This window comes from Panthera pardus, unplaced genomic scaffold (assembly GCF_024362965.1).
Source record: "Panthera pardus isolate Hobbes unplaced genomic scaffold, ASM2436296v1 HiC_scaffold_24, whole genome shotgun sequence".
Lineage (NCBI taxonomy): Eukaryota > Metazoa > Chordata > Mammalia > Carnivora > Felidae > Panthera > Panthera pardus.
This window is the reverse complement of record NW_026526810.1, coordinates 27,533,529-27,557,320: the sequence shown is the minus strand read 5'-3', so window position 1 is coordinate 27,557,320 and position 23,792 is coordinate 27,533,529. Positions and strand designations below refer to the sequence as shown.

General features: G+C 49.1%; 1 protein-coding gene across 1 annotated transcript; it reads right to left on the bottom strand.

Moving 5' to 3' along the window:
* Nucleotides 1-1,626: 1,626 nt before the first annotated feature.
* Nucleotides 1,627-22,832, bottom strand: LARP6 (La ribonucleoprotein 6, translational regulator). The gene is made up of 3 exons (XM_019441319.2): nucleotides 22,457-22,832; nucleotides 7,914-8,124; nucleotides 1,627-3,149 (listed from the first exon to the last, which is right to left on the bottom strand). The coding sequence occupies exons 1-3, from the start codon at nucleotides 22,654-22,656 to the stop codon at nucleotides 2,082-2,084; spliced, it is 1,479 nt and encodes a 492-aa protein (XP_019296864.2). The 5' UTR covers nucleotides 22,657-22,832; the 3' UTR covers nucleotides 1,627-2,081.
* Between the last annotated feature and the right edge of the window lie 960 nt (nucleotides 22,833-23,792).

The following is a 23,792-nucleotide window of genomic DNA, read 5'->3' as shown; positions in this document are numbered from 1 at the left end:
TGACCGGAGACCCAGGTAAAGACTAACACCTACAAAGTACGTTTCGGTTCATAAAGCACTCTCGCATACAGGCTTTGTTTCAGGAGCGTCTTACTGTCACCCCCCTTGTTAGACGGGGGAATCACGAGTCAAAAAGAGAAATGACCTGCTCAAGGTCAAACAGTTATTTACCAAAGAACCACGCCTACAACCCAACTCTGCTGACCTCCAATTCAGGGTTCCTTCATAAGGCCACAGAGGGCAATACTGAGGACAGAAGGCCAAGTTCTTCTGTATTCACATAAAAAGGTGAGGGTGTAGGCATTTTTCTTAAAGCAATCAGGATTGACAGGAGTGAATCGAAAAAACAGAGCGGCTGCTTGTGTGCTGGAGCATAAAGGGGGTGGAATAATCAGAATGGAGCCAGGCCAAGGAGAGGTCGTGAAGCCCAGATGTCCCCATGGCCCACGGGCAGGGAGGGGGCAGCTGAGGGGAAGGGGCAGGGAGGGTGAGTGGGAGCACAGTGAGGGAGCAGGCCCAGGGAGAGGACTGAGGCTGGGCTGTGGCATTGCCCCGGGGGGTGGGGGGTTGGGGGTGGGCCTTTGGGCCACCTACAGCTAACAGTGGTGGAAATGGCAAATCTGAATAACTCCTGGAGGCATTTACCAGTTAATAGGTATTCTGGGACTGAAGGGACACACGGTCCTACCAAGCAGATAATAATCATCTGCTAATTTTTATAAAACGGTGTAATTAAACACATACTCTCCTTTTCCATTTCCACAATGGCTTGAGCTATTATCGTACCTCAGCGGCTTCAGCGTACGACTGGTATCTTCCAGGGACACTGACAGAATAAATGAAAGAACGTGTCTAGCAAAACGCCTAGCACATAGGAGGTGCTGAATAAATACGAGCACCTTCTGTGGTTCCTTCTTTTTTGAACGTGGATGGTGAGGTTCAGAGATGCTGTGTACCATCTGGTGGCTAAGGGTATGGGCTCTGGAGCCAGACCGCTAGGTTCAAGCCAGCTCTACTAACCTAGCCCTTAGGCCCTGGACAAGCTAGTTACCCACATAAAGTCTGTTTCTTCCGCTGTAAAAAGGGGATAATATCTGAAAGTTTCTTGCGTGGTTTGGGGGAGGGGGGGAGGAATTAAATGAGATAATGCATGGAAAACTCTAAGCACAGTCCCTGATGTCCCGTTCAATAACTGTCAACAAATTTCATTAAACGGCACTTGTCTAAACTCCCCCAAAGGGCAAGTGGATAAGCCAACGCTAAAATCCAGGCCACTGCTCCTTCTGCTACATCAGAAGCTGCCAGTGACAATGGACATTCACCAAGGAAAAGGAGCCAGCCTGGGGACCGTATCCAGAGAGCTTGGTCTTTACTAAGCTGCCTCTGCCTGGGTAGGATTCACTGTGACGAGAGACGTGGTACTCTCATATCTGCACAAACTCTGCCGACCTCTCAGGCTGCCGGAGCCTCAAGGAGAGCCCCAGGGCTGCCCTGGGCAGGACCTCCAAGAGATGCGTCTCCGTTAAGCTCCTCAGGGCCTCCTGACATACCACCCACAGCCTTGTCAGAGGGGCACAGACTTCTGTCAGACACGATCTAGGACTTCAGAGGCAGGACTCCCAGTCGGATGTTTTATTATTTATTGAGTTGACAGGAAATATACATTTGGTCCCATAAGACACCATGCTACTGGCTTAACGAGTTGCCATTACACGACAGAGCCCCTGGGGGTCCTCAGGAAGCTCTTGCATGGCCAGCCGAGGTCGGCTCAGTCACCGCAGGCAGGAGCTCTGTCCTGAGGAAGAGACCCACCGCCCGACCCGCCCTGGAGGAGCCTCTGTCCCACAGCTCTGCAGAGCCGCAACATTCATACACGTTGGGCATCATCAAAATAAAGGTCATGCTGGTTGTTCTGAACTAGAAGGTGCTCTTAAAACCATGGCGTACCAGACAACCTATGTACATTACAAATATATAAATTAAGAGGTCTACACGTATACAAAATCTGTCAAAGGGGACCTAATCGCATTCTGTATCATGCCAGGTATTTTGATGGAGCGGGTATTAAAAATAGAAGGTATTTATACACAGGCCCTGCCCCTCTCGTGTCCTCCGTGGAACCCTCTGGTGTTGTCAGGGCCTCTGGGCAACCTCAGCACCCCCACAGGTAACCCATCGGCAGTCTGCATCCTCCGAGACAGCAGGGGACTCGCCCCGGGGCTCTTCTCCTGTGTCCCCATCTCGGCCTGGCGGCGCCTCCGAACCCAGGGGCTGCTGGAGGGAGTGATGCTGCTGTCGGAGGAATAATCCGTGCACTTGCGAAAGATCTCAGGGCTGGCGCTACAGTTCAGCCTCCCTTCCTCGGCCAGAGGGGATTTTCTGGAAACGCCTTTGCGTTGAGCCAAGGGGCTGCTCCAGGGACTGGAGCACGGGGAGGCGTTGGGGCTCAGAAAGAGATTCTGGTGGCCAGCAGGGCTGAGCTTGGTGGTGACCACGTGCCGCCGGCCGGCCATGGGGGACGTGGGGTTGCTCTCGGGGTCGGAGGAGCTGTTGGCGGAAGACTCGTCACCCATGTACTGAAGCTCCTCGACTCTCTTGTTTAGGGACTTGTTCAGGTGGATGCTCGCGGCGGGCTCCTCGTCCTGGTTCTTGTCTTTGGGAGGTTTCTTTTTGGGTGGCTTCATCCCAATCAGGACGGCTTTCATGTTCTCCCTGCCCTGAGATTCCGTGACCATGAACTCATGCGCTCTGATGGCCGCCTCCACCTCCTCGAACTCCACGATGGCGCACTCCTGGGTCCCCACCTGGCTGTACCGGCTGCTGACCCTCCGGATGTCAGGGGGCAGCTCCCTCCCGGGCTTGAGGATCCGCACTGACGAGATGACTCCGAAGGTCCCGAAGAGCTTGAGCAGGTGTTCCATCACCTTCTCCTGCACCCTTCCATTCTTCTGGGGCGTGGCCAGGGCCCAGAGCTTGGGGGACAGGTAGAGATCGTAGACCAGGAGCATCTTGCTTGGCAGGTTCTCGTTGGGGAAGAGCGGGACGGGGGTGGTCCTCCTCACCTTCCGGTGGTCCTCATTCAACTCGAGGCTCATCGAGTACTTCAAGGCGTGTGCCGTGGTTCTCCAGTCCCGGGTCAGGTGTTTCACCTGAAGAAGACAAAGCAACATCGGAAATGGTACCTATCGTCTTTGCCCCTCTTGTGTCCTCTATAATCTCCCTCCCCTACCTCCCTCCCCCCCCCCCGTAACACTGGTCGCTAGAATCACACCCGCTGTGTGCAGGCATTCAAAAATCTAGTGAGCTCTCCACAATGTCAAGCTAGGCAGCACAGTTTGGAGCAGTGCCGTCCAGCACAACTTTCTGTGGTGATGGAGACAGTCTAGTCCACGCAAGTTTCGAGGTTAAGCCTGTAGGGCCTGGAACAAGGCTGTTAGATACACAAATCCAAAGCCCACCTCCGGCCGGCGGTAAGACCTGATGTTTTCCCACCTCTCGGTGCCTCAACTCCCCCATCTGTAAAATGGACACGTTTACAGTGCCCGCCTCACAGCGTTGTCGCGAGGAGTGAATGAATAAATCGATATATACATACCTACATCCAGACACACATTATGCATACATATGCACAACTTAGAACAGTGTCTAGCTCATAGCAAGTACGCAATAAATATCGTGTGCTATCATCATTTCAAACATCACGTGCTATCGTTTTGACAGGGCTCGGAGATTTTTAACATTCAAACGCTTTTCTGAAGTTGTGTTTCTCCGTTTATGCGTTGGATACCCAGAAAGTTCCAAAAGAGCTTTCATATTTCACTGGAATATCTCCTGAAAATGATGTGGACTGTTTCAACTTGGAGTAAAACCCAACTAGGGCCTCAAAGAGAATGATGAAATAGTCCCTCCCTCCCTCCTCCCTGAGTGGAAATTGTGCGTATCAACGCGCAGTATATGAAGGCTATATTTATGCTGTAAAACAGTAATTTTCAAGAGGCCCACTTCCGCTGGAGGGAATGCCAGGGAGAATGAGTCATCGCATCCCGCAGGAACTGTGGAGGTGGGTGGGGTGGGTAACCTGAGCCAGGAATGGCGAGATCACCCTGCGTCCGTCTTAGGAGGCCAGGCCAACGCAGCCACTCTGCAGAGGAACCCTGAGACCAAACAGGAACTTCCCAGAACTCAACGTGGGAGGCTCCCTAACAGGGCAGTGTCGGGGGGGAACCTCGCAGAGCTCTCAGTACAGCCAGGCTCCTGCAGACAGGGCGCTGTCCGCTCGAGCCTGTGGCCTCTGGGTGACACGGCCCAGATGTGGGCTTAGGGGTGTGGGAGCCACAAGTCACCTACACAACAGAACCCACGGGCTGATGTCCACGGCACACACCAAGGACAGAAGGTGGGCAGAGGTCCAGTCAAAGGGTCGGACTTCAGGCGAATGGGGCCGATCAGGGCTCCAGAAGGGGTGAGGGTGATGATGGAAGGTCACTGCCAGGTGGTGAGGAAGCTAGTCAGTAGCTCGCTGAGGATGGGATGGCGGGGAGCCTTCTCCAAAGCCAGTGGGGGAGAGGAAGAGGAGCTCCTGCCTAGACCTGGACCCTGAGCCAGGCGTGCTCGAGGGAAGGCCAGTACTGCCCTGCTCCGAGGGCTAGAGAAGCTCACAGAAGACCACACACGATCGAGAGAGAAGCGGGCTCTAGAAAGCACCCGATATCCCTCTGGAGCCAGGAGCACAGTCCACTGGGAAATCTCCGTGATAGTCCGAACATCCTAGGCCTGTCTGTGAGCCGTTAGAAGGCGTGTCCGGCACCACTTAAGAGGAGGAGTCAGGGAGGTGATATCCTTGTGCGATCACTAGAACCTGCTAACCTTTTCGGAAACTGCAATTCCCCTGTTTGTCATATGCATTTCCTATGATGATTAGCAGGAAAGCCTTTAGAATGAAAACAGCCTTGGGGGCGCCCGGGTGGCTCAGCTGGTTAGGCGTCCGACTTTGGCTTAGGTCATGATCCCCTGGTTTGTGAGTTCGAGCCCCGCATCGGGCTCTGGGCTGACCACTCAGAGCCTGGAGCCTGCCTGGGGTTCTGTGTCTCCCTCTCTCTCTCTGCCCCTCCCCCCGCTCGCACTCTGTCTCGCTCTCTCAAAAATAAATAAACGTTAAAAAAAGTTAGAACAAAAAGGGTCTTTGTTCTCATTTTGAAGGTGTTGGGGAGTCTATGTCTACTGTGCAGCCACTTTTCAACAAAGAAAAGCCCTCGTAAATAGATCTATAGTGGCAGCTTCAAAAGGAAAGAAAATCGGGCTGCCTCTTCAGGTCCCTGGGGAGGAGTGAAGGAATGTCTACTGGCTGCTTCATTTTGGGATCCCCCACAAACACTTCTTTGTTCTCTGGATGTGTGTGGTATTGTGATTTATCATTCCGAAAGGACTCGGAGATGTTAACGTTCAAACACTTCTCTGAAATTGTGTTTCTGCCCTGATGCGTTTGATACGTACAAGCTTCCAAAAGATCTTTCACATGCCAATGCCGTAGCTCCCGAAACTGACGTGGACTGTTTCAGCTTGGAATGAAACCTAACTTGGGCCTCCCAGAGAATGATGAAATAGTACCTCCCTAAAATACATATACATTGCTCTTTGTCCCCGTTCTTGGCACGGGGTTGCTGGCACCCGGTACATTCCCAGGTCATAAGAACACTAGGAGTACCTTTTGTTCCGATGAGGCAACTCTGGATGGGCTCCTGGATGGCTCCTAGTTGACGGCCGGTCACCAGAAAGACCAAACCGTGGTTAGAAGCTTGGGATTTTCAGAGAAGGGAGAGGGTCAGGAAATTGAGATAATGGTCGATCAAGCCCACATGAGGAAGCCTCCCTGAAAACCCCAATACCTTGGGGTTCAGGGCACTTCCCGGATGGAGGGTGATGCAGCCCAATTCCTCTGGGACAGAAGCTCCTGCATTCGGGGTCTCGTTCCGGGTATCTCTTCATCTGGCTGTTTGTCTGTATCTGTTATCATATCCTGTATTACACTGGTAAATGTAAGTAAGTGTTTCCCTGAGCTCTGTGAGCTATTCTAGCAAATGATCAAATCCAAAGGGGAGGAGGTCATGGGAACCTCTGATGTGCAGCCACGTTGGACAGAAGCTGTGGGTAACCTAGGTGACTAGCTGTGGGCCTTACCCTGGATGGCCTGGTGCTGTCTCCAGGTAGACGGAGAACTGCTGGGTGGGGATGCCCTCCCCCTACAGGCACATCTGGCGTCAGCGTGTGCTCACGGTGTGAGACAAGGGAGACGCGCAGGAGGAAGGGGAGACTTTTCCATTGCAACAGGAAGTGCCCCTTCCCTCCTTCTCCTATACCCTGGAAACTTCTAGTCACCCTCCAAGATCCTTTCTTTCTTTCTTTCTTTCTTTCTTTCTTTCTTTCTTTCTTTCATGTTGCTTTATTTTTGAGAGAGACAGGGACAGAGTGCGGGCGGGGGCGGGGCACAGAGAGAGAGGGAGACACAGAATCCGAAGCAGGCTCCAGGCTCTGAGCTGTCAGCACAGAGCCCGTCGCGGGGCTCGAACTCACGATCGTGACCGGAGCCCAAGTCGGACGCTCAACCGACGGAGCCACCCAGGCGCCCCCTCCAAGATCCTACTTCAACGTCACCACTTCTGGGAAGGCTTCTCAATTATCCAGGCAGGGTTACTCGCTACTTTGTTCTTTCACTGCCTTTGGTCATATTGCAATCCTTCACTGATCTCTCGCCTTTCCTGGACTTTGCAAGGGCAGAGAACCCATTCATGTCATGTATCCTGTGCCTAAGGCAGCACTCAGGGTGCGGCATGAATAGGTTTGATGAATGAATGAAGGCCAGAGAGCAAGAGGAGAGGGCCGACTCTACCAGCAGGTGAGGCAGAGAACAGCTCCACGGAGAGAAGCTCTCCTCCGGGAATGTCTGACCAAGGGCACAGGCGGCTTGGCCGGGACCCAGCTGTTACACATCCCGTTATGCAACGTGCCATGTGGTGCTTTTCCATTCTGGTAAATACGCTTCCCCCACGGAAGACACACGGTGCTGGCTCCAGCTAGTCCGTCCACACTTTGAGAAGTAGGGAATTCACGCATAGTACAGTTGCTGGGTCTGTGCACCGGAGGGACGTGCGGTCTGTGGCCCGGATGGCGGCAAGCATCAGATACCCCACGTCCCCATTGTATAGATGAGAATGTTGGTCTTACAAACACTGCTGGAGTCTTGAAGGTTCCTCTCCCCGAGTTCTGGGCGCTCCTTCTTCTTCTTCCTATTCATTCGACTGGGCAGGTGAAAAGCTTGGGTTTCACGTAATTCTAGGCCCAGTAGTTGTCTCTCAAGGCCACGGAGTCCCCGTGTCCTGGCACAGCACCCTCCTGGTCACCCACTTGCCTGGCAAGAGTGCTTGAACTTTACTAAGAGCAAGCACTATCATTTCACAACTGCCACCGGCTGACGTTTGTCCCAACACCCAGGCCCCTTTTAATACTTGGGAAGATACTCGCTGTCGTTGGTTTGTTTTTTTTTTTTAATGTTTATTTCTTTTTGAGAGAGAGAGAGAGCATAAGCTGGGGAGGCGCAGATTGAGAGGGAGACACAGAATCCGAAGCAGGCTCCAGGCTCTGAGCTGTCGGCACAGAGCCTGATGGGGGGCTTGAACCCATGAACCATGAAATCATAACCTGAGCGGAAGACAGACGCTTTAACTGACTGAGCCACCCAGGCTCCCCCGCGATGTTGCTAATAACGATCCTAAATCTCTATTCTTGATCATGTTTCTCTATGTCAGGGGGCAAAAAATCGCTAGTCGTCAGGTATCATGTGGGCAAACAATATTGAGAACTGAAACCCCCAAACACCCCTGAAATCCTGGAGGCAGCGTGTGAGGACGAAGGCTTACCTTTTTGAAAGATGTGAGTAGCTTGACGCTCACATACCCCAGCTTGTTTCTCCTCACGTGCTTTAGCAGGAAGGCGTCCTTCTCCAGGTTTGCATCAGAAAAGTAGAATTCGATCTGATCCACCAGCTTCCTGATCAACTCCTGGTCTGGGGGCTTCCACTCCTGCTCCCCGTCTTCATGCTCGTTCTCGCCCCCACTTGTTGTGGTGCCACTGAGACCAGAAGGAGACACGGGGCGGGGGGGGGAAGGTTACAGGCTGAACTGCTGTCCCCCCACCCCCCAAATTTCTTGCGTTGAAGTCCCAAAGCCCTGTATGTCAGGATGTGATCTTACTCGGAAATGGGGCCCTGTAGATGTAATCAGTTCAAGACGAGGTCACAGCAGAGCAGGGTGGCCCCAATCCACTACGACCGGCGTCTCATCAAAAGGGGAAATCTGGGCACGCGCACACAAGGAGAATGCCGCGTGAGGATGAGGGTGGAAATGGGGGTGATGAGCAGAAGCCCAGGACTGTCAAGGGCGGCCAGCAAACCACCAGAAGCCAGGGCACTGGCCCAGAACAGACCCTCGAGGGGAGGGCATCTTGCTGACACCCCGGATTCCCTACTTCCGGCCTCCAGAATGTGAGGCAATACATTCCGTGGTTCTAAGCCACCCAGTTTGTGGTGCAGCTCTAGGAAACTTCACTGGCTCCCACTCGAACTGCGCTCCTCAGAGGGGGTATCACCTGGTGATCACAAGGGGCTAAACTGTGCCCAACGAGCTAAGAAATCAAGCTTTTGTTTTTAAGGTGGACCGAGGGTCACTAAAATAACACCACCGTCTACGAACGTTTCTGTGCTGCTGTGCCATTGACGGGATGCTCTTCACATTCCCTCCTTATTCTTCCCTCCCCACTCCTCCCCCCCAATCCTGATTTCTGGAAGGTAATTTAGCAGGCTCACTAAGAGTCCCAATCCTAGAGGTAGACCATGGGGGTTCGAATCCCGACGCCACCATTTATTAACTGAGTCAACTCAGGCAAGGAACCCCGCTCCCTGCCACACCTCAGTTCTGTTATCTGGCCACTGGGAATCACCATAGTCACTCTCCTGATAGGACTGTTACGAACAGTAAATCAACGAATACGTGGAAATGGTCACGTGAATGCCTGGCACACCCTGAGAACCGAGTAGGTGACAGGTACATTCATTTGCACCTCACATCTAGGACCGAAGCTCCAGTTTTCTGTCCCCAAAGCCAGCACACGTATCCTTTCCATGTGTCGTTGGGACCCTGCCACGGAATCGGGAAACGATCCCATTCACCAGGGCCTTTCTAAATGAAACCCATACCTACCAGTAGTTCCAGCTGGACAGACTTCCTCCCCCTCTCCCTGAGAGTCTTAGGATATGAGAGCAAGCCAAAGAAATCCTGAGCAAAGCTTCTTTAGGCAGGCAAACCTTCCACCAAGGGATTACAAACACTTCAAAACCATAAACATATAGGGACTTTGTGACGATCTGCCTCGCAGGTGACGCCATTAATTCGAAGCTCTAGAAGGTGGCTTCTTTTTTGTATGTTTAATTACCACATTAAATTATGTACTATCCACTATCATACATATCTTATTCAACAAAAAGGATTGGTTAAAAATGACTTCCAGAGGGGCGCCTGGGTGGCTCCGTCGGTTAAGCATCCGACTTCGGCTCGGGTCACGGTCTCACGGTTTGTGAGTTCAAGCCCCGTGTCGGGCTCTGTGCTGACAGCTCGGAGCCTGGAGCCCGCTTCAGATTCTGTCCCTCTCTCTCTCTCTCTCTCTCTCTCTCTGTCTGTCAAAAATAAATAAATGTTAAAAAAAAATTTTTTTTAATTACTTCCAGAAAAAAAAAATTACCACTTTCCTATGTGGCAGCTTGATTTCCAGTAACATGACCATCAGGCCCGGAGTCTCCATTAACATGTTCTGTGTAGGGAGAGCATCTCCTGGGAGGGATGCAGACACCGAGCCACCAACAGCATTCAGTGTGCTTCGACTCTGTTGGGAGCACCTGCTTGAGTCCCCAGCAGGCTCAGGAAGTTCACAGCGGCATGTTCACAGTAGACAAAAGGCAGAACCAAAAATGTCCACTGATGGACGACTGAATCAGCAAAATGTGGCACATCCATGCATCGGAGGGAATGTAATTCAGCTTTGAAAAGGAAATTCTGATACATACTGCCACGTGGATGGACCCTGAAGACACGATGCTAAGTGACATGAGTCTGTCCTCAAAAGACAAATACCACGTGATGCCAGTGACACGAAGGATCTAGAGTTGTCAAATTCACAGAGACAGAAAGGGGACCGGCGGTTACCGAGGACTGGGGAGGGGGGGATGGGGAGCTAATAGTTAATGGGTATGGAGTTTCAGGTGGAAAAGACAGAAAGTTCTAGAGATGGAAAGTGGTGATGGGTGCACGACGGCGTGAATGTCCTCGATGCCACTGAATTGTACACTTAATGATGGTTAAGATGATAAGTTTTGGGGGGAGGGTTTGGTTTTCTTTTATAAGTTTATTTATTTTTGAGAGGGCAGGTAGGGGGCAGAGAGGGAGGGAATCCCAAGCAGGCTCCTCACTGTCAGTGCAGAGCCCAACATGGGGCTTGAACTCAGCAACCGTGAGATCATGACCTAAGCCAAAATCAAGGCTCAGACACTTAACCGACTGAGCCACCCAGGCACCCCTAAAAGTATGTTTTGTAAAAAGCCTTTTAAAAATGGGATGGCAAACTAAAGGAATATTTTAAGACAGCCTATAAAAGCAGATAAAACAGGTCAAAGGCAACTTAAACATCAGACAAGCTGAATATTTTAGAAGTTTCTAGAAGACAGCTGTGGTAGATAATAGATTCAACCAACATCTGATAGCAAACTCTCGCTTACCTTTCTTTATTATGGAGGCTACAAAAAGACAAAAACAAAACTAAACATGTACTTTCTCAGCATCTGTTACAGGTAATAGCCATCTGAGCCACCTGTCATGATATGGCCAATAACTCACAAGTGAAAATCTTTTGGCCCTACCTCTTCCCTTTTTAACTGATTTGAGTGTGGATGTGATGGTTGGGGTGGTGGCAGCTATTTCACTACCAAAAGAAAAAGGCCAAAATGGGGCATCTGGGTGGCTCAGTCAGTTAAACATCAGATTCTTGGTTTTGGCTCAAGTCATGATTTCATGGTTCAAAGGTTCAAGCTGCACATCGGGCTCTGCGCTGACAGGGGGGAGCCTCCTCAGGGTTCTCTCTCTAACCCTCCCTCTCTTTATGCCCCTCCCCAACTCAAGTGTGTGCACACACAGGCACACACGCACTCTCTCTCAAAATAAGTAAATAAATTTAAAAAAAGGAAAAGGCCACAAGAATTAGCTTGGCCTGACTTCTTGACATTATTGGCTCTGATATTATTGAGTTGCTGAACCAATTCCTCTAACTACCTACCTGCAGATTTCTGACTACACGGGAAAGATAATGTCCATTTGCATAATTCACCTGTTAGCTGGGTTTTTTATTACTTACAGCCAAATAGTAGGATAGTAATACTGTTTTGACAAAGTGGTCCTTAAAACATGCTAACTGAAAAGTGTCGGTGGCACAATCAATGGAATGAAAAAGGAAAGGCAACATGGACAGAACGGATTTTCACTCTATTAGAGAAAGTTCACACCCTAAAAAGCAGTTCAACTAGATAAGTTGAATACACCAGATACAATAACTACAAACGCATGGGAAAGTCTGAGCCCCAATGACAAGGATGAGAATACAGAGGAGTTGGGATGAGGTGTATGCTAATGACCAGTGAAGAGCTTTGAGTGGACTCAGGTATTAGCAAAATGGTCTAACTTACTACAAATCACAAGTATATCAGAGGTGACCAGACCATCAAAGGGACCCACACACTAGTAAGTCCTACTCCGCAACTAGAGTAGTTGAAGCTATTACAAAAAGTAATCTCAGGGGGCACCTGGGTGGCTCAGTTGGTTAAGCAGTGGACTTAGGCTCAGGTCATGATCTCGCAGTCTGTGAGTTCAAACCCCGCGTGGGGCTCTGTGCTCTCCAGAGCCTGGAGCCAGCTTTGAATTCTGTGTCTCCCTTTCTCTCTGCCCCTCCCCTGCTCACACTCTGTCTCTGTCTCTCAAAAATAAATAAATGTTGAAAGAAAAAACAGGATCCATCAGGGCACAGGGAAGTCACAAATCCAATGGAGGGGCGCCTGGGTGGCTCAGTTGGTTAAGCATCCGACTTTGGCTCAGGGTCGTGATCTCACAGTTCGTGGGTTTGGGCCCCGCATGGGGCTCTGTGCTGACAGCTCAGAGCCCGGAGCCTGCTTCGGGTCTCCGTCTCTCTGTCCATTCCCCACTCACGCTTTGCTTCTCTGTCTCTCAAAAATAAATACATATTTTTTAAAGTTATCTCATAAACAAATAAAACATAATGGAAGGAGGGGATGTAATTTCTCAATTTCTCCAGTGCCCATTCTAGAGCCTCCCGTCCTTTCCAACGTCTGTCATGGGAAGCCTTTACTCCCTGCAGAGGATTCTATGACAAACTTGGTTGAGAAGATGACGTTCATCGAAGCAGACTTGCCCAGACCTCCCTTGGACATGCCCTCCCTCCCCACAAGCTTGTTCTATAAGTCTGGGCATCTGCCGAAGCATCCACCGCATCCAGGGCCCTTTTCTCCACCTTGGTCCTCTTATGCCTGCGGCAGGATGGGACGCTGTTGACCTCTTTCTTCTCGGTACCTCTCGCCCTGGGCTTCTGTGATTTGTCCTTTTCTGATTCTTCTCCCCATCTAATTGCCCTTTCAGTCTCCTCATTCTGCTCCCATTTCTCCAAGGATCTATCCTTGACCCTTTATCCCCTGGCAACCAATAGGTTTCAGCTGTCGGATAGCACATCCAATTCAAACCTGCCTCTACCTACCCCTCCATCCTTCTCTCATGCCTGAGACCCCATCCTCAATTCCTAGCTGCCTGCCTGATGCTTCCACGTGGACAGCCCGTTAAAACTTCAAATCTATTATGTCCAGAATTGAACTATCACCTTCTGCAGAGCTTGACCTTGGGTCGGATTGAAGCCTAGACCTGGCAAGGGGCATTCTATCTGGGAAGCTCCTCTTTTCATACAGTCTGATGGTAAATAATCCACACTGTGTGTTTGGGGGAGGGGGGACGGGATTCTGCATCGGTTATTTGCAGCCAGTAAGCAGACAGGCAGGTAGCCAGAGATTCCAGAACAGGTGGGCAGTCCTGGGGAGGTGATATAAACCATTCTGCGAGGTCCTTGCACCCTAAGGACCCCTCACTACATGGGTGCTGTCATCGGCAACTGTATATCTCCAAAGGGGGATCCTGAGAGGCAAGGCCTTTTTGCACATCTGGGAGCACGCTGCCTTCTTTCCTGCTTCGTGCAACAGCCTTTGAATGAAAAAAGACCAGTATCCTTTACGAACATTAAAGAAGTTTATATCTCTTAAATATGAATGTTGGCAACTTTCTGTCAATTACAACCATCCTGCAAAAACCGTGTATCTTTCCTCCCAAACTGCCCCACTGACTACTTTCCCTATTCACTCTTCTCTGCATTTAGGCTCAAAACCCAAGATGCATCTTTTAGCCCTCTCTTTTTGCCCCCACATCGAACCAATTATCAAGTGTTGATTTTATTCTGCAGTGTCTCCCATCTGTTCCCTTTTCCATTCCAACTGTCCTCATTACTTCTCCCTTGGACACTATTAATAGCTCATCAAAAATGAATCTTAAACATTAAAGTGAAATAAAAAACACAATGCAAAAGATGAAACAACATAGTGCATAACTTACAAAGAAAGCAACGATCCCCCCCCCTGCCGCCACCCTCTCCAACTTCACCTCTCCTCCCTAGAGGCAACCTCTAGTCAACCATTTAGTTCTTAGGAGAGTTGCCTTATGGTTCTATAAAATATGCTCATTCTACTCCTCACATGCCAATTTTCAACATTGGGGTCACTCGTCTCCCAAAGCCTCTTTTTCCAATTTTTAAAATTTTATATTATTTTGGGGTTTTTTAATAGCCTTCTAATTGTGTTTTAAAATAATACATTTAAAATTCTGTTCCTTATTCCATCAACATTAAATGATACTTCTCACTTCCTCACTACATACGATAGGTGTGTTCTTTCCCTCTCCTTCCATTTCCAACCTTTCAAATTCTCCCAGATGTACCTTTATGTTATTTTGTCATGGTCCATATTTACATTCTACTTTATAACTAATATTCCATGTTTTGTCTATAGATACTAAAAGTAGAAAGTTAATCAGTTGTGTTTACCTTTATGATGGTACAAACACTGATCTGTGCAGGGTGGAGACATTTGCCAAGATTGCATTTCTTTCTTAAAGTCCTGTTAGTTGACCACCTGGATTGATCCTCTATAACTCTTTTTTTTTAATTTTTTTTAACATGTATTCATTTTTGAGACTGAGAGAGACAGAGTGTGATTTGGGAGGGGCAGAGAGAGTGGGAGACACAGAATCCAAAGCAGGCTCCAGGCTCTGAGCTGTCAGCACACAGCTCGATGCAGGGCTCAAACTCACAGACTGTGAGATCATGACCTGAGCTGAAATGGGATGCTTGACTGAGCCCACCAGGCGCCCCAATCCTCTATGACTCTTACCCTCTTTTTCATATTGACCTCGTTGTCTTTGTCTTTGATTTACATTGCAAGAGATTTTCTGACATTACCTTCTAATCATTCTTGATGAATTGTTTAATTTCAAGAATTATGTATTCTCCAAGAACTCTTTTATGTTTTCAAACTGCTCCTTTTTAAAAGCATCCTGTTCTTGTTTTGTGGATGCAGTCTCTTAAATTCCCTCTTGGGGTACTCTCCAGAGTCTACATTTTTAAAAGTCTCTTTGTTTTAAATTTTTTTCAATGTTTATTATTTATTATTGAGAGAGAGAGAGAGAGACAGAGCACAAGCAGGGGAGGGTTAGAGAGAGGGAGACACAGAATCCGAAGCAGGCTCTAGGCTCTGAGCTGTCAGCACAGAGCCCGATGCGGGGCTGGAACTCACAAACTGCCAGATCATGACCTGAGCCGAAGTCGGACGCTCAACTGACTGAGCCACCCAGGCGCCCCAAAAGTCTCTTTGTTTCCAACAGCATCACCTCTATATCTTCTGGGATCAGTTTTTCATTTAATTTCGTGTAATTGGTTTTCTTCATGTGATTGGTAAACAATTCACCGTTTCTTTATTCAAAATCTGTTTAAATAAACTTATTATAGGATAATTTCAGATTTATAGAAAAATGGTGAAAAGAGTACAGAGAGTCCCCATGTATCCCACATCAGGCTTCTTCTATTATTAATATCTTGTGTTAGTACAAGGCATTTAACGAACTAATACGAATACATTGTTATTAGCTAACGTCCATACCTTATTCAGATTTCCTTAGTTTCTACCTAATGGCCTGTTTCTCTTTCAGGATCCCATCCAGGATACTAGATTCTGAGTAGTTGTTGTGTCTCCCAGGCCTCTCCTGGCTGACACAGTTTCTCGGGCTTTCCTTATTTTTGATAACCTTGACTGTGCTGAGAAGTACTGGTCAGATATATTGTAGAAAGCTCTGCACTTGGGATTTATCGGATATATTTTTTTAGGATTAGACGGTGGGTATGGCTTTTAGGGAAGAGAAGCACCGAGGTAAACTTCCATTCTCATCACAGGATATCAAGGGGACTATCAACACACCTGATCACTGTGGACGGTGACCTTGGCTGCGGTAGTGTTATTTTGTGTCTCCACTGTGAAGTTACTGGTCCCCCCTCTCTTTCCATACTGTGCACTTTGGAAGGGAATCACTGTATACAGTCCACACTTAAGAGGTGGGGAGTTCTGCTCCGTGGCTATTCAGTTCGAAGAGTGAAGGGAGGTCTGGGTTGCTTTTTCTTGGCGGGTCCATATCGGTTCCCTCCACAGCTGTATACTCTGATTTTCTTCCTAGCTGGTTCTATATCCATGGATGGCACATGCCAACTGGAAGGCTTCCCTTTAGGGTGGATAGGCAGGGAGTGATTAAATAGGGGCTTTATATGGAGAAGGAGTTACTCTGCAGGTACAAGCTCTACCTAGCAACCCCAGATCATGAGCTGATTCGTTCAGCTGCTTTAGAAAATAACCTTGTTTCTTCCTTTCCTCCTTGCATGTAAACAGTGATGTTGGTTGCTCCTTTTTATGGTCAGGCAGAGAGGTAAGGCAATTGTTCTAAAGGAAGAATTTAAATTACCTCTTGGACATCAACATCCTTTTCAATGCATCCTTCACATATTTCCTAACCAGAACCTTTCTAGGGTTCTGTCTTCCCACCTCTTGCCATCTCCCTCTGCGTCCACTCTTGCTGTATTTTGGGTTAAGCCTCTTCCACTCTGTGCCTTATTACATGTTCTGAAGAACCGCTATGTCCCTGCTCTACTCTAATACTAATACTAATGTTTTCTATTCTGTTAAATAAAATCCAAAGTCCTTAGCCCTTTATTCAGATTCATTTAGAATCTGGCTGTAAGCAGCTTCCAAAGGAATCTTTGTCTATTTCCCTTCAGATCCTTTGCTCTAAAATAAAAGCATGTAAAAGATTCACAGATCCCTGTAAGTGTCACCAGGTTTCTGGACTCTGTCCCTTTGGGCATACTGTTCCAACTCCTTAAACATCTTGCCTTATCTCTCAGGTCCAAATCCCTGCCATACATCAAGCCCCATCTCAAAGCAACTCTCTCAGGAAGCAAATCATTTCAACTTCTCCTAACCCTTGCCTGTACTTGTATTGAAGCTACCGTGTGCATATCTTATTAGTGCCCTTGAACCGTATCAGTGTCCTTCATTCTGGCACGAACCAACATAGTAGGAATTTACAAAGTATTGCCGGTGTAAAGTGAATAGTTTCTGTAAGGGCAAATCTGCAGGATTCTTTGAGATAGGAAGTATGGTTACCGGTGAATAAGCCATTAGTGGTCTTTCAAGAGGACTTTGAAAAAAAGTTTTATGTTTACAGTCTTGTTTCCTTTTAAATAAACCATTGTAAATTAGGAGTACTGACGTGTTCTTTTTTTGTAACGATAAACATGCTAGAAATTAAAATAAAGGGTAGAAATGAGGAGGTACACTTCAAAACAGATGATGGGGCTCCACAGATCAGTGTTGAAATATTAATCATATTTACAGATGATCTAGGGAAATAAGTACAACATAAATCTCCAGGGCTGCCTTTCTCATAAAATCTCAAGATAATCTGGAGATATTAATTAAGTGGTTATTCGAATGACACCTTATGAATAAAAATATCCAAAATAAAATGGTGGAATAGTGAGCTCCTCACTATGGCTTTCTGTACAGCAAAGATTTCTTGGATTCATCACCTATCTTTGCAGATGGTCTAGCCGAGTATGGTGCTTTGGCCACCAATACCAAGAAAATGGCGGACAACAAGAAGGAAGATATTGAACAAAAAGGAGCAAGCATCATTTATGAAAAACAGTAGGATCCGGGACAATCTGTCTATAGTTCCTTTTGACTTGCCTTTAGGAAAAGATAACGAGGCTGAAAAGGTTCAAAAGGTAAACAAAATTGATCGTGCAATATGAAAACACGAGGACAGATTCCAAAAAGAAAGGTTTTTCATAGAGACAAGTTGGAAACATACACGGGGATGTGTCCAAGTTTGGAAAAGGCAGTATGGGAACAATTATATTTTGGATGCCACTAGCAGAGTCCCCATGCTATGTCTGGGTGGCCAATGGGTTCTTAGTTATTAGAGACATCATGACCTTCTTCTCTAACCCTGTCTTCTGCCATGCTCTTCTGGAATCTTCCTAGCGCCTGCAAAAGGAGAGCAACCAGTGGACGTCTCTGCAGGTCTAAATGGTTTGCGGTGTGAAGCAGAAATGTTTACACTGTATTTACTTCCACATCTGGTACACAGTTGGCATTAATAAATGGAGCCTTTCATTATCATCATCCAGAGCAGAGAAAAGATGGCTCGTGCAAGGTCCCAGAAACATCCCGAAGAGAAAGGAGCCTAGATGTTTCTGTCTGTTAAATGAAGGTGTGCTTCAGTGATTTTATTCTTCATGCTAATATTTAGTATTATAATCGTAAATCATTTTTACACATTGGAAGACAAAGCAAACAAATAAATATGTTAATGTTATTCAGAATCAAGATTGTCAGTGTAAAAAAAATAAAAGTAAATCAAAAACCCTATTATGTTAAATATGAATTGGAATTATCAACATTAAGTTATTTTTTAAAATGCATTTCCCAGCTCTATGGAAAGGGTCTAAAACCAGTGTTGCCCCAGTAGAAATTAGCACTCTTAATTCCAGGTCTTGGTTTCTAAATACCCTTCTGCTAGTATTTGAAAAATACTAGCCACAAGGATTCCTGTGGAAATGGCTGGGTCCCATGACCAGAATAGGAAAAGTACCAAGTAAGCCCAGAATATCTAGCAAGAGAAAGCAAGAAAGTGCTCAAAAACGAAAGGGCATGTTCCAAAAGGCTATCCTGAAGCCAACCTGAAGGGGTCTCCCTACTTAATCAAGGACATTTTGAACATCAAAAAGAATGAATGTAACTAATTTTCAAAAAGCAAATAAAAATCGATGAATCGAGGAGAGCCCCAAAGGAGGGCTCTAATTTACAATATTTGACGTGACTATTACAGCCACTCCTCTCTTCGAAAGCTGGTCATTAGGCATTTATGTTGCCTCAGTAGGAGGGACACTTGTTCAATCCCAGATGATGAGCAAGGCTCTCTGATACAGAAAAATGCCAGTTAATAAGTGAACAAAGGCTAATAAAATTATAAAATCACCAATTGGTAATTCCTGAGGAGTTGACTCTCAGGCAAGGATCAGTAGATGGTAAAACCATTAGGTGAAGGGCACTGGTGAAAGAATATTCACAGGAACCCTCATATCACTTGTTCCTTGCAGAAGAAGAGACACAGCTTCACAATGGAGAGATCAAGTGGTCTCTGAGTCAAGTGGTCAAATTAGAGCATCACTTTGGTCACAGCCACCTGAGGTGAATGCAACCAAAAGTCCGTGGCATTGCCTATGAGGTGCTCTTGCCAAAACGTTTAATCCAAATTGAGCCAAGCCCTTAGCCTAGCTTCCAGTTTACAGGAAACACAGGGTACAAAGGAGCAAGTTAGGGGCGCCCGGTGGCTCAGTCGGTTGAGCGTCCAACTTCGGCTCAGGTCATGATCTCGCAGTTTGTGAGTTCGAGCCCTGCATCGGGCTCTGTGCTGACAGCTCGGAGCCTGGAGCCTGCTTCGGATTCTGTGTCTGCCTCTCTCTCTGCCCCTCCCCCACTCATGCTCTCTCTGTCTCAAAAATAAATAAATATTAAAAAAAAACAAAAAAAAACAAAGGAGCAAGTTAAAGTAGATGATGACACCGTAATCAGACCAATTCAAACTGGGAAACATTCAATGAGACATCTGGCCTCTTATTTCAAAATAGCAATGCATTAAAAAAAAATGTGAATGTTCTAGATGAGAAGATTCTAAAGGGACATAATAGGCAAATGCCACCCCCTGGATCGGATTCTGGTTGGAGGGCAAAAAGGAATATCTATAAAATGCAATGTGGGACGACTCAGAGGACACCCAAATAAGGAACTTGGTTATTGGATCATTTTAGGGATTACACTAAAGAATTCCTGTTAAGTCTCTTCCTTGCAATAACAGCATTATGGATACTATGTCATTATTAAGAGCTCCAAAATAAAGTGCTTAGGGTATAGTAAGTCTTGTGTATAACTTATTTTCAAATGGTTCTGAGAAATCCATACATATGTCCATCAAACAAATATGGCAAAATATTAATAACTGTTAAATCTCGATGGTGGATATCTGAATGCTCACCATACTACTCTTTCACATTGTATGTTTGAAATCTTTATTTCCCAAAGGTGACAATAAAAAGAAAGACACCGTTTAGCGAGCAAGACGTGGGAAGAAGGCTAAAGAACATTTTTCTCATTTCCGCTATTGCTTGTACCCCAGGGAAGAACCTAGTATTGGGCTAAGTACTGGCGGTGTAGAGAGGACTAAGGCAAGGTCACTGCCTTTAAGGATCTCCGTTTGGTGGAAGAAAAACACACAAATATTTCAACCCGATGGTGTGATGCAATCATAGAGACGTGCATTCATTCAACAAATATTCAGAAGCACTTGCTACATGCTGGGTGCTGAGGATACAATGAGAACAAGGCAAGCTTGGTCCCTGAATTCAGGATGTCCACATTCTTGTGAAGGAGACAGAATTATACAGTTACAACTGAGGCAAGTGCTAGGTACAAAACGTGCAGAGTGCTACGGCAACAGCAACACGGAGGGCAGGAAACAAACAGCTTTGGGGGGGGGGCGCGGTTAGGGGCAGTGGGGATGAAGCAGTGAGGTTTTAAGGCGGACTAGAGATCAATCAATCAACCAATCAACCAATCAATCGATCAGAGCCCCAGAGGAGGGAGTGCAAAAGTATGTGGACACGAAACTGCACCCTGTGTTCAGGGACCCAGATGGGTTCGTGCTGCGGGAGCATGAATTGCTAACACAGGCAGGGAAAGAAACAATGGGCCAAGGGTGGTGGTAAACCTGGGTGCTAAATCTCTAGGAACAGCTTTAGGAACCTGGGCTTTCTCCTGCAGACTCTAGAAGCCAAGAAGTATCCGCACAGAGTTGGGGGAGCAGGGGAGGGAATGCTGTGCCAGGCTAGCCCAAACAGGGGGCAGCACGGATACTGTTCTTGGCTACATTCTCCTGCTCTGGACGTCTGCCTGCTGGGCTCTGTCGGCTCCACCGCCCTAAAGAGCCCCCCAGGGGTTTTCTAGTGTCAACTCTCTGCCAGTGGGCAGCAAGAAACGCTTCAAACTGAACGCTCCATGAGACTCCAAGTCCCTGGAGCTGGGAGCGAAGGGAGGCTCTGGAGGGAGAGTGGTGGGGGTGGGGGTGGGGGTGGGGGTGGGCGTAGGAAGCCCACCCAATGAGGATCACGTTCTCCTAGATTTCCACAGAGGGATCTTTCCTAGATCTCTCAAAACTTAGTCCCCTAGTATAGGGGACAGCTCTTTGCCAGAGTCACAGGCAAATCAAATCAGAAGGGATCAGCCACTCTGAGCGACTTTATGTAACTTCTGAAATTGTTTGACTAGGTGACTGCCTTCCCTTCAAGACTGAGATGTCAGTGACTGTGGAGTCATCATTTTTATACTCTCAATACTCAGCACGGAGCTGAGTGAATGAGTGAATGAATCAAGCTTTACAGTATACAGAGTTCTGCTATGTCGACTGTGGCTACTGTGTCATCTGCTGTGGCTCAGCTTTCCTGCTCTCAACTGCTGGGCTGGCCTTTCCTCCTCCAATACCTCTGTCTCCACAGAACCACCCCGAATCTCTGGGTGCCTAAATCCAGACCCCTTCCACTGCAGAGGGGTCAAGCCAGTGACGGGGAATGGCTCTGGACCCAGTATCCTCACGCCCTTCAGTTGAGTCCTCTGCCAGTGAAGTAAAGCTATGCCTGCCAGGGAATCATCCTGCAGAACCCTGACAGCTAAGAGGCATGGGCACAGGAACCCAGAAGAAAGAGGGCTTTTACGAAGTGCCTGTTGGCATTTCCCAGAATTTGCAAGTTCCACCACTGCGCTACTCCGGTATCCACGGATACTCCATACTGTATGTCCTTTCAATATCGGGAGGGATATTGAATATCGGGGGGAACCCACAGACCTGAAAGGCGTGGGCGTTAGTGGACATAGGTCCAAGGTCTCCGGCTGTTGACAAGAGCTCAGGGCCCACTGGCACCGTTAGACAGGTGGCCTACAACAGCCATAACAGCTCCAGACTACCCATCACTCAGGAACCCAACAGCAAGGCAGCAAGATGATGATGCAAGCTCGGGAGTCAGGTGGGGGAGGCTGCCTGAAAATGGGAATCCCCGGCCCTCGAGAAGGCGAGCAGCAAGCCTTGAGCTGATTCCAAATCCGAGCAGGAGAGCTCGCTACACCACGGAATCACTCCTCGGATCCCCCAGCAGCAAGTGTCAGCTGGGCCTGGCCTGCCCCCACCCATTCGGACTGATAAACAGGGCGATAATGGCAGTGAGGGCCCTCCTCTCCAGGGGAGGTGGGCCACTCTCGGAGGGTTAGGGGGGAGACGGGACCGAACCAGGCTTTTTGGAGGGTCCCGGGTGAGCGCACGCAACGAGAGCCTCCTCCGGGGGAGGAGGAGATGGCGAGGGTGGCCCGGGAAGGACTTCCTCCCGGGTCCCAGGGCATGCCGACGTCCAGGCCCCTGAGAGCCCCGCCGCCAGCGCCAGGAGCCCCGGCCGGGGCGGGTGACAGCTGCGGAGCGGGCCACCCACAGCCACGGAAAGCAGGTTCCGCCCGGGTGGGACGCCCCGCCGCGGCCGACTCGAGCCGCTCGGCCCGCGGAGTTGTCCCCGCGCCCCCCGCTCAGCCGGGCCGCGCCCCCGCGCCTACCTGTGCCCGCGGCTCGGCTCCTCCTCGCTGGCGCTGCCCCAGCCGGGGCTCAGGTACCGAGCCGGGTCCCCCGCGCCGCGCGCCTCGGTCCCCTCCTCCTCGTCCTCCGGCTCCTCCACGTCCTCGGCCTCCTGGATGGCGACGCGGATCTGCACCGCGGGCTCGGGCCCGGGCAGCGCCTCCTCGCCCGCCTGGGCCATGGCTCGCGGACCGGCCGGGAATGCGGCGCCGCCGGTCCCCGCGCCGCGAGGCCGAGCCAGCCGGGCGGCGGCGACTGCGGCGAGGGGGCGGGGGCGCTGCGAGCGCGCCCGGGAGGGGACGGGGGTCGCGGCGCCCCGCCCCGCGGCGCCGCCGCCGCCGCCGCTCCGGCCGCCAAGCCGCGCGCCAGAGCGGGCGGGGCCGCGACTGGGGAGGGCGACTTCCTCCGCTGTCCCCGCGCAGCGCACGTCCCGGAAAGATGCGCTGGACCCCGGCTCCTCCAGTGAGCGCCCGCCGCTCCCTCCTCCCACGCGTCGGGGCCCCGGAGAGGGGAGACGGGAGGGCGCAGCGCCTCTGACTTGTCAGCGTGGGGATGACTTCTGGGGGTGGCAGGCACGGACAGCACCTTAAGAGGCTTCTGTGCCCCCCGGTGTCTCCCCCACCGACCGACATCTCCACCATTAGTCCCCTTGCTACAACCACCCTGGACTGTGCGCCCTGTGAGGTCACACACTTGGTTCCTGCCGTGACCTATACCACTGGTTCTCAAAGTGTGGTCCCCAGACCTGCAGCCCCAACCTCACCCGGGACCTTGTCAGAAACGCACCTGCTCGGGCCCAATCAGGTCTCCCGAATCAGGATCTACGATTCTGAACTTCGTGTTGTAACAAGCCTTCCAAGTACCGCCAAAGTTCACTGAAGTTTGAAAGCCACTGCCCTGTAGTGCTTCTTAGAATATACCCTGCATATAATAAGCACTCAAATACTGTTGAACAAATAAAGGGAGCTATTGAAATGCCAGTATGTTCGAAAAGCCTGTTCACATTCAGCTGTGAATGAGTTCCATAGCAACCCTGCAAATGTGACCCAGAAACTAGGGACAGAAGCATCGACATAAATAAACTCTGAATGTGTTTTCATGAAGCTCTTAATTTACCTTCTTAAACATAATTTATTATAATAATTTGCCAAACTAGGGCTCCGAAAGAACAGACCCCTGGACCAATAGGTTTTGATAAGGTGAAGCAGATCAGAGAGGCTCAAGAAATGGGATCTCTTGGAAGGCACTCTCCTTGTAAAGGAACACCATGCACCGGGCCCTTGGTATCTGGGCTGGGGCCAGGAGAGACCCCGGGGG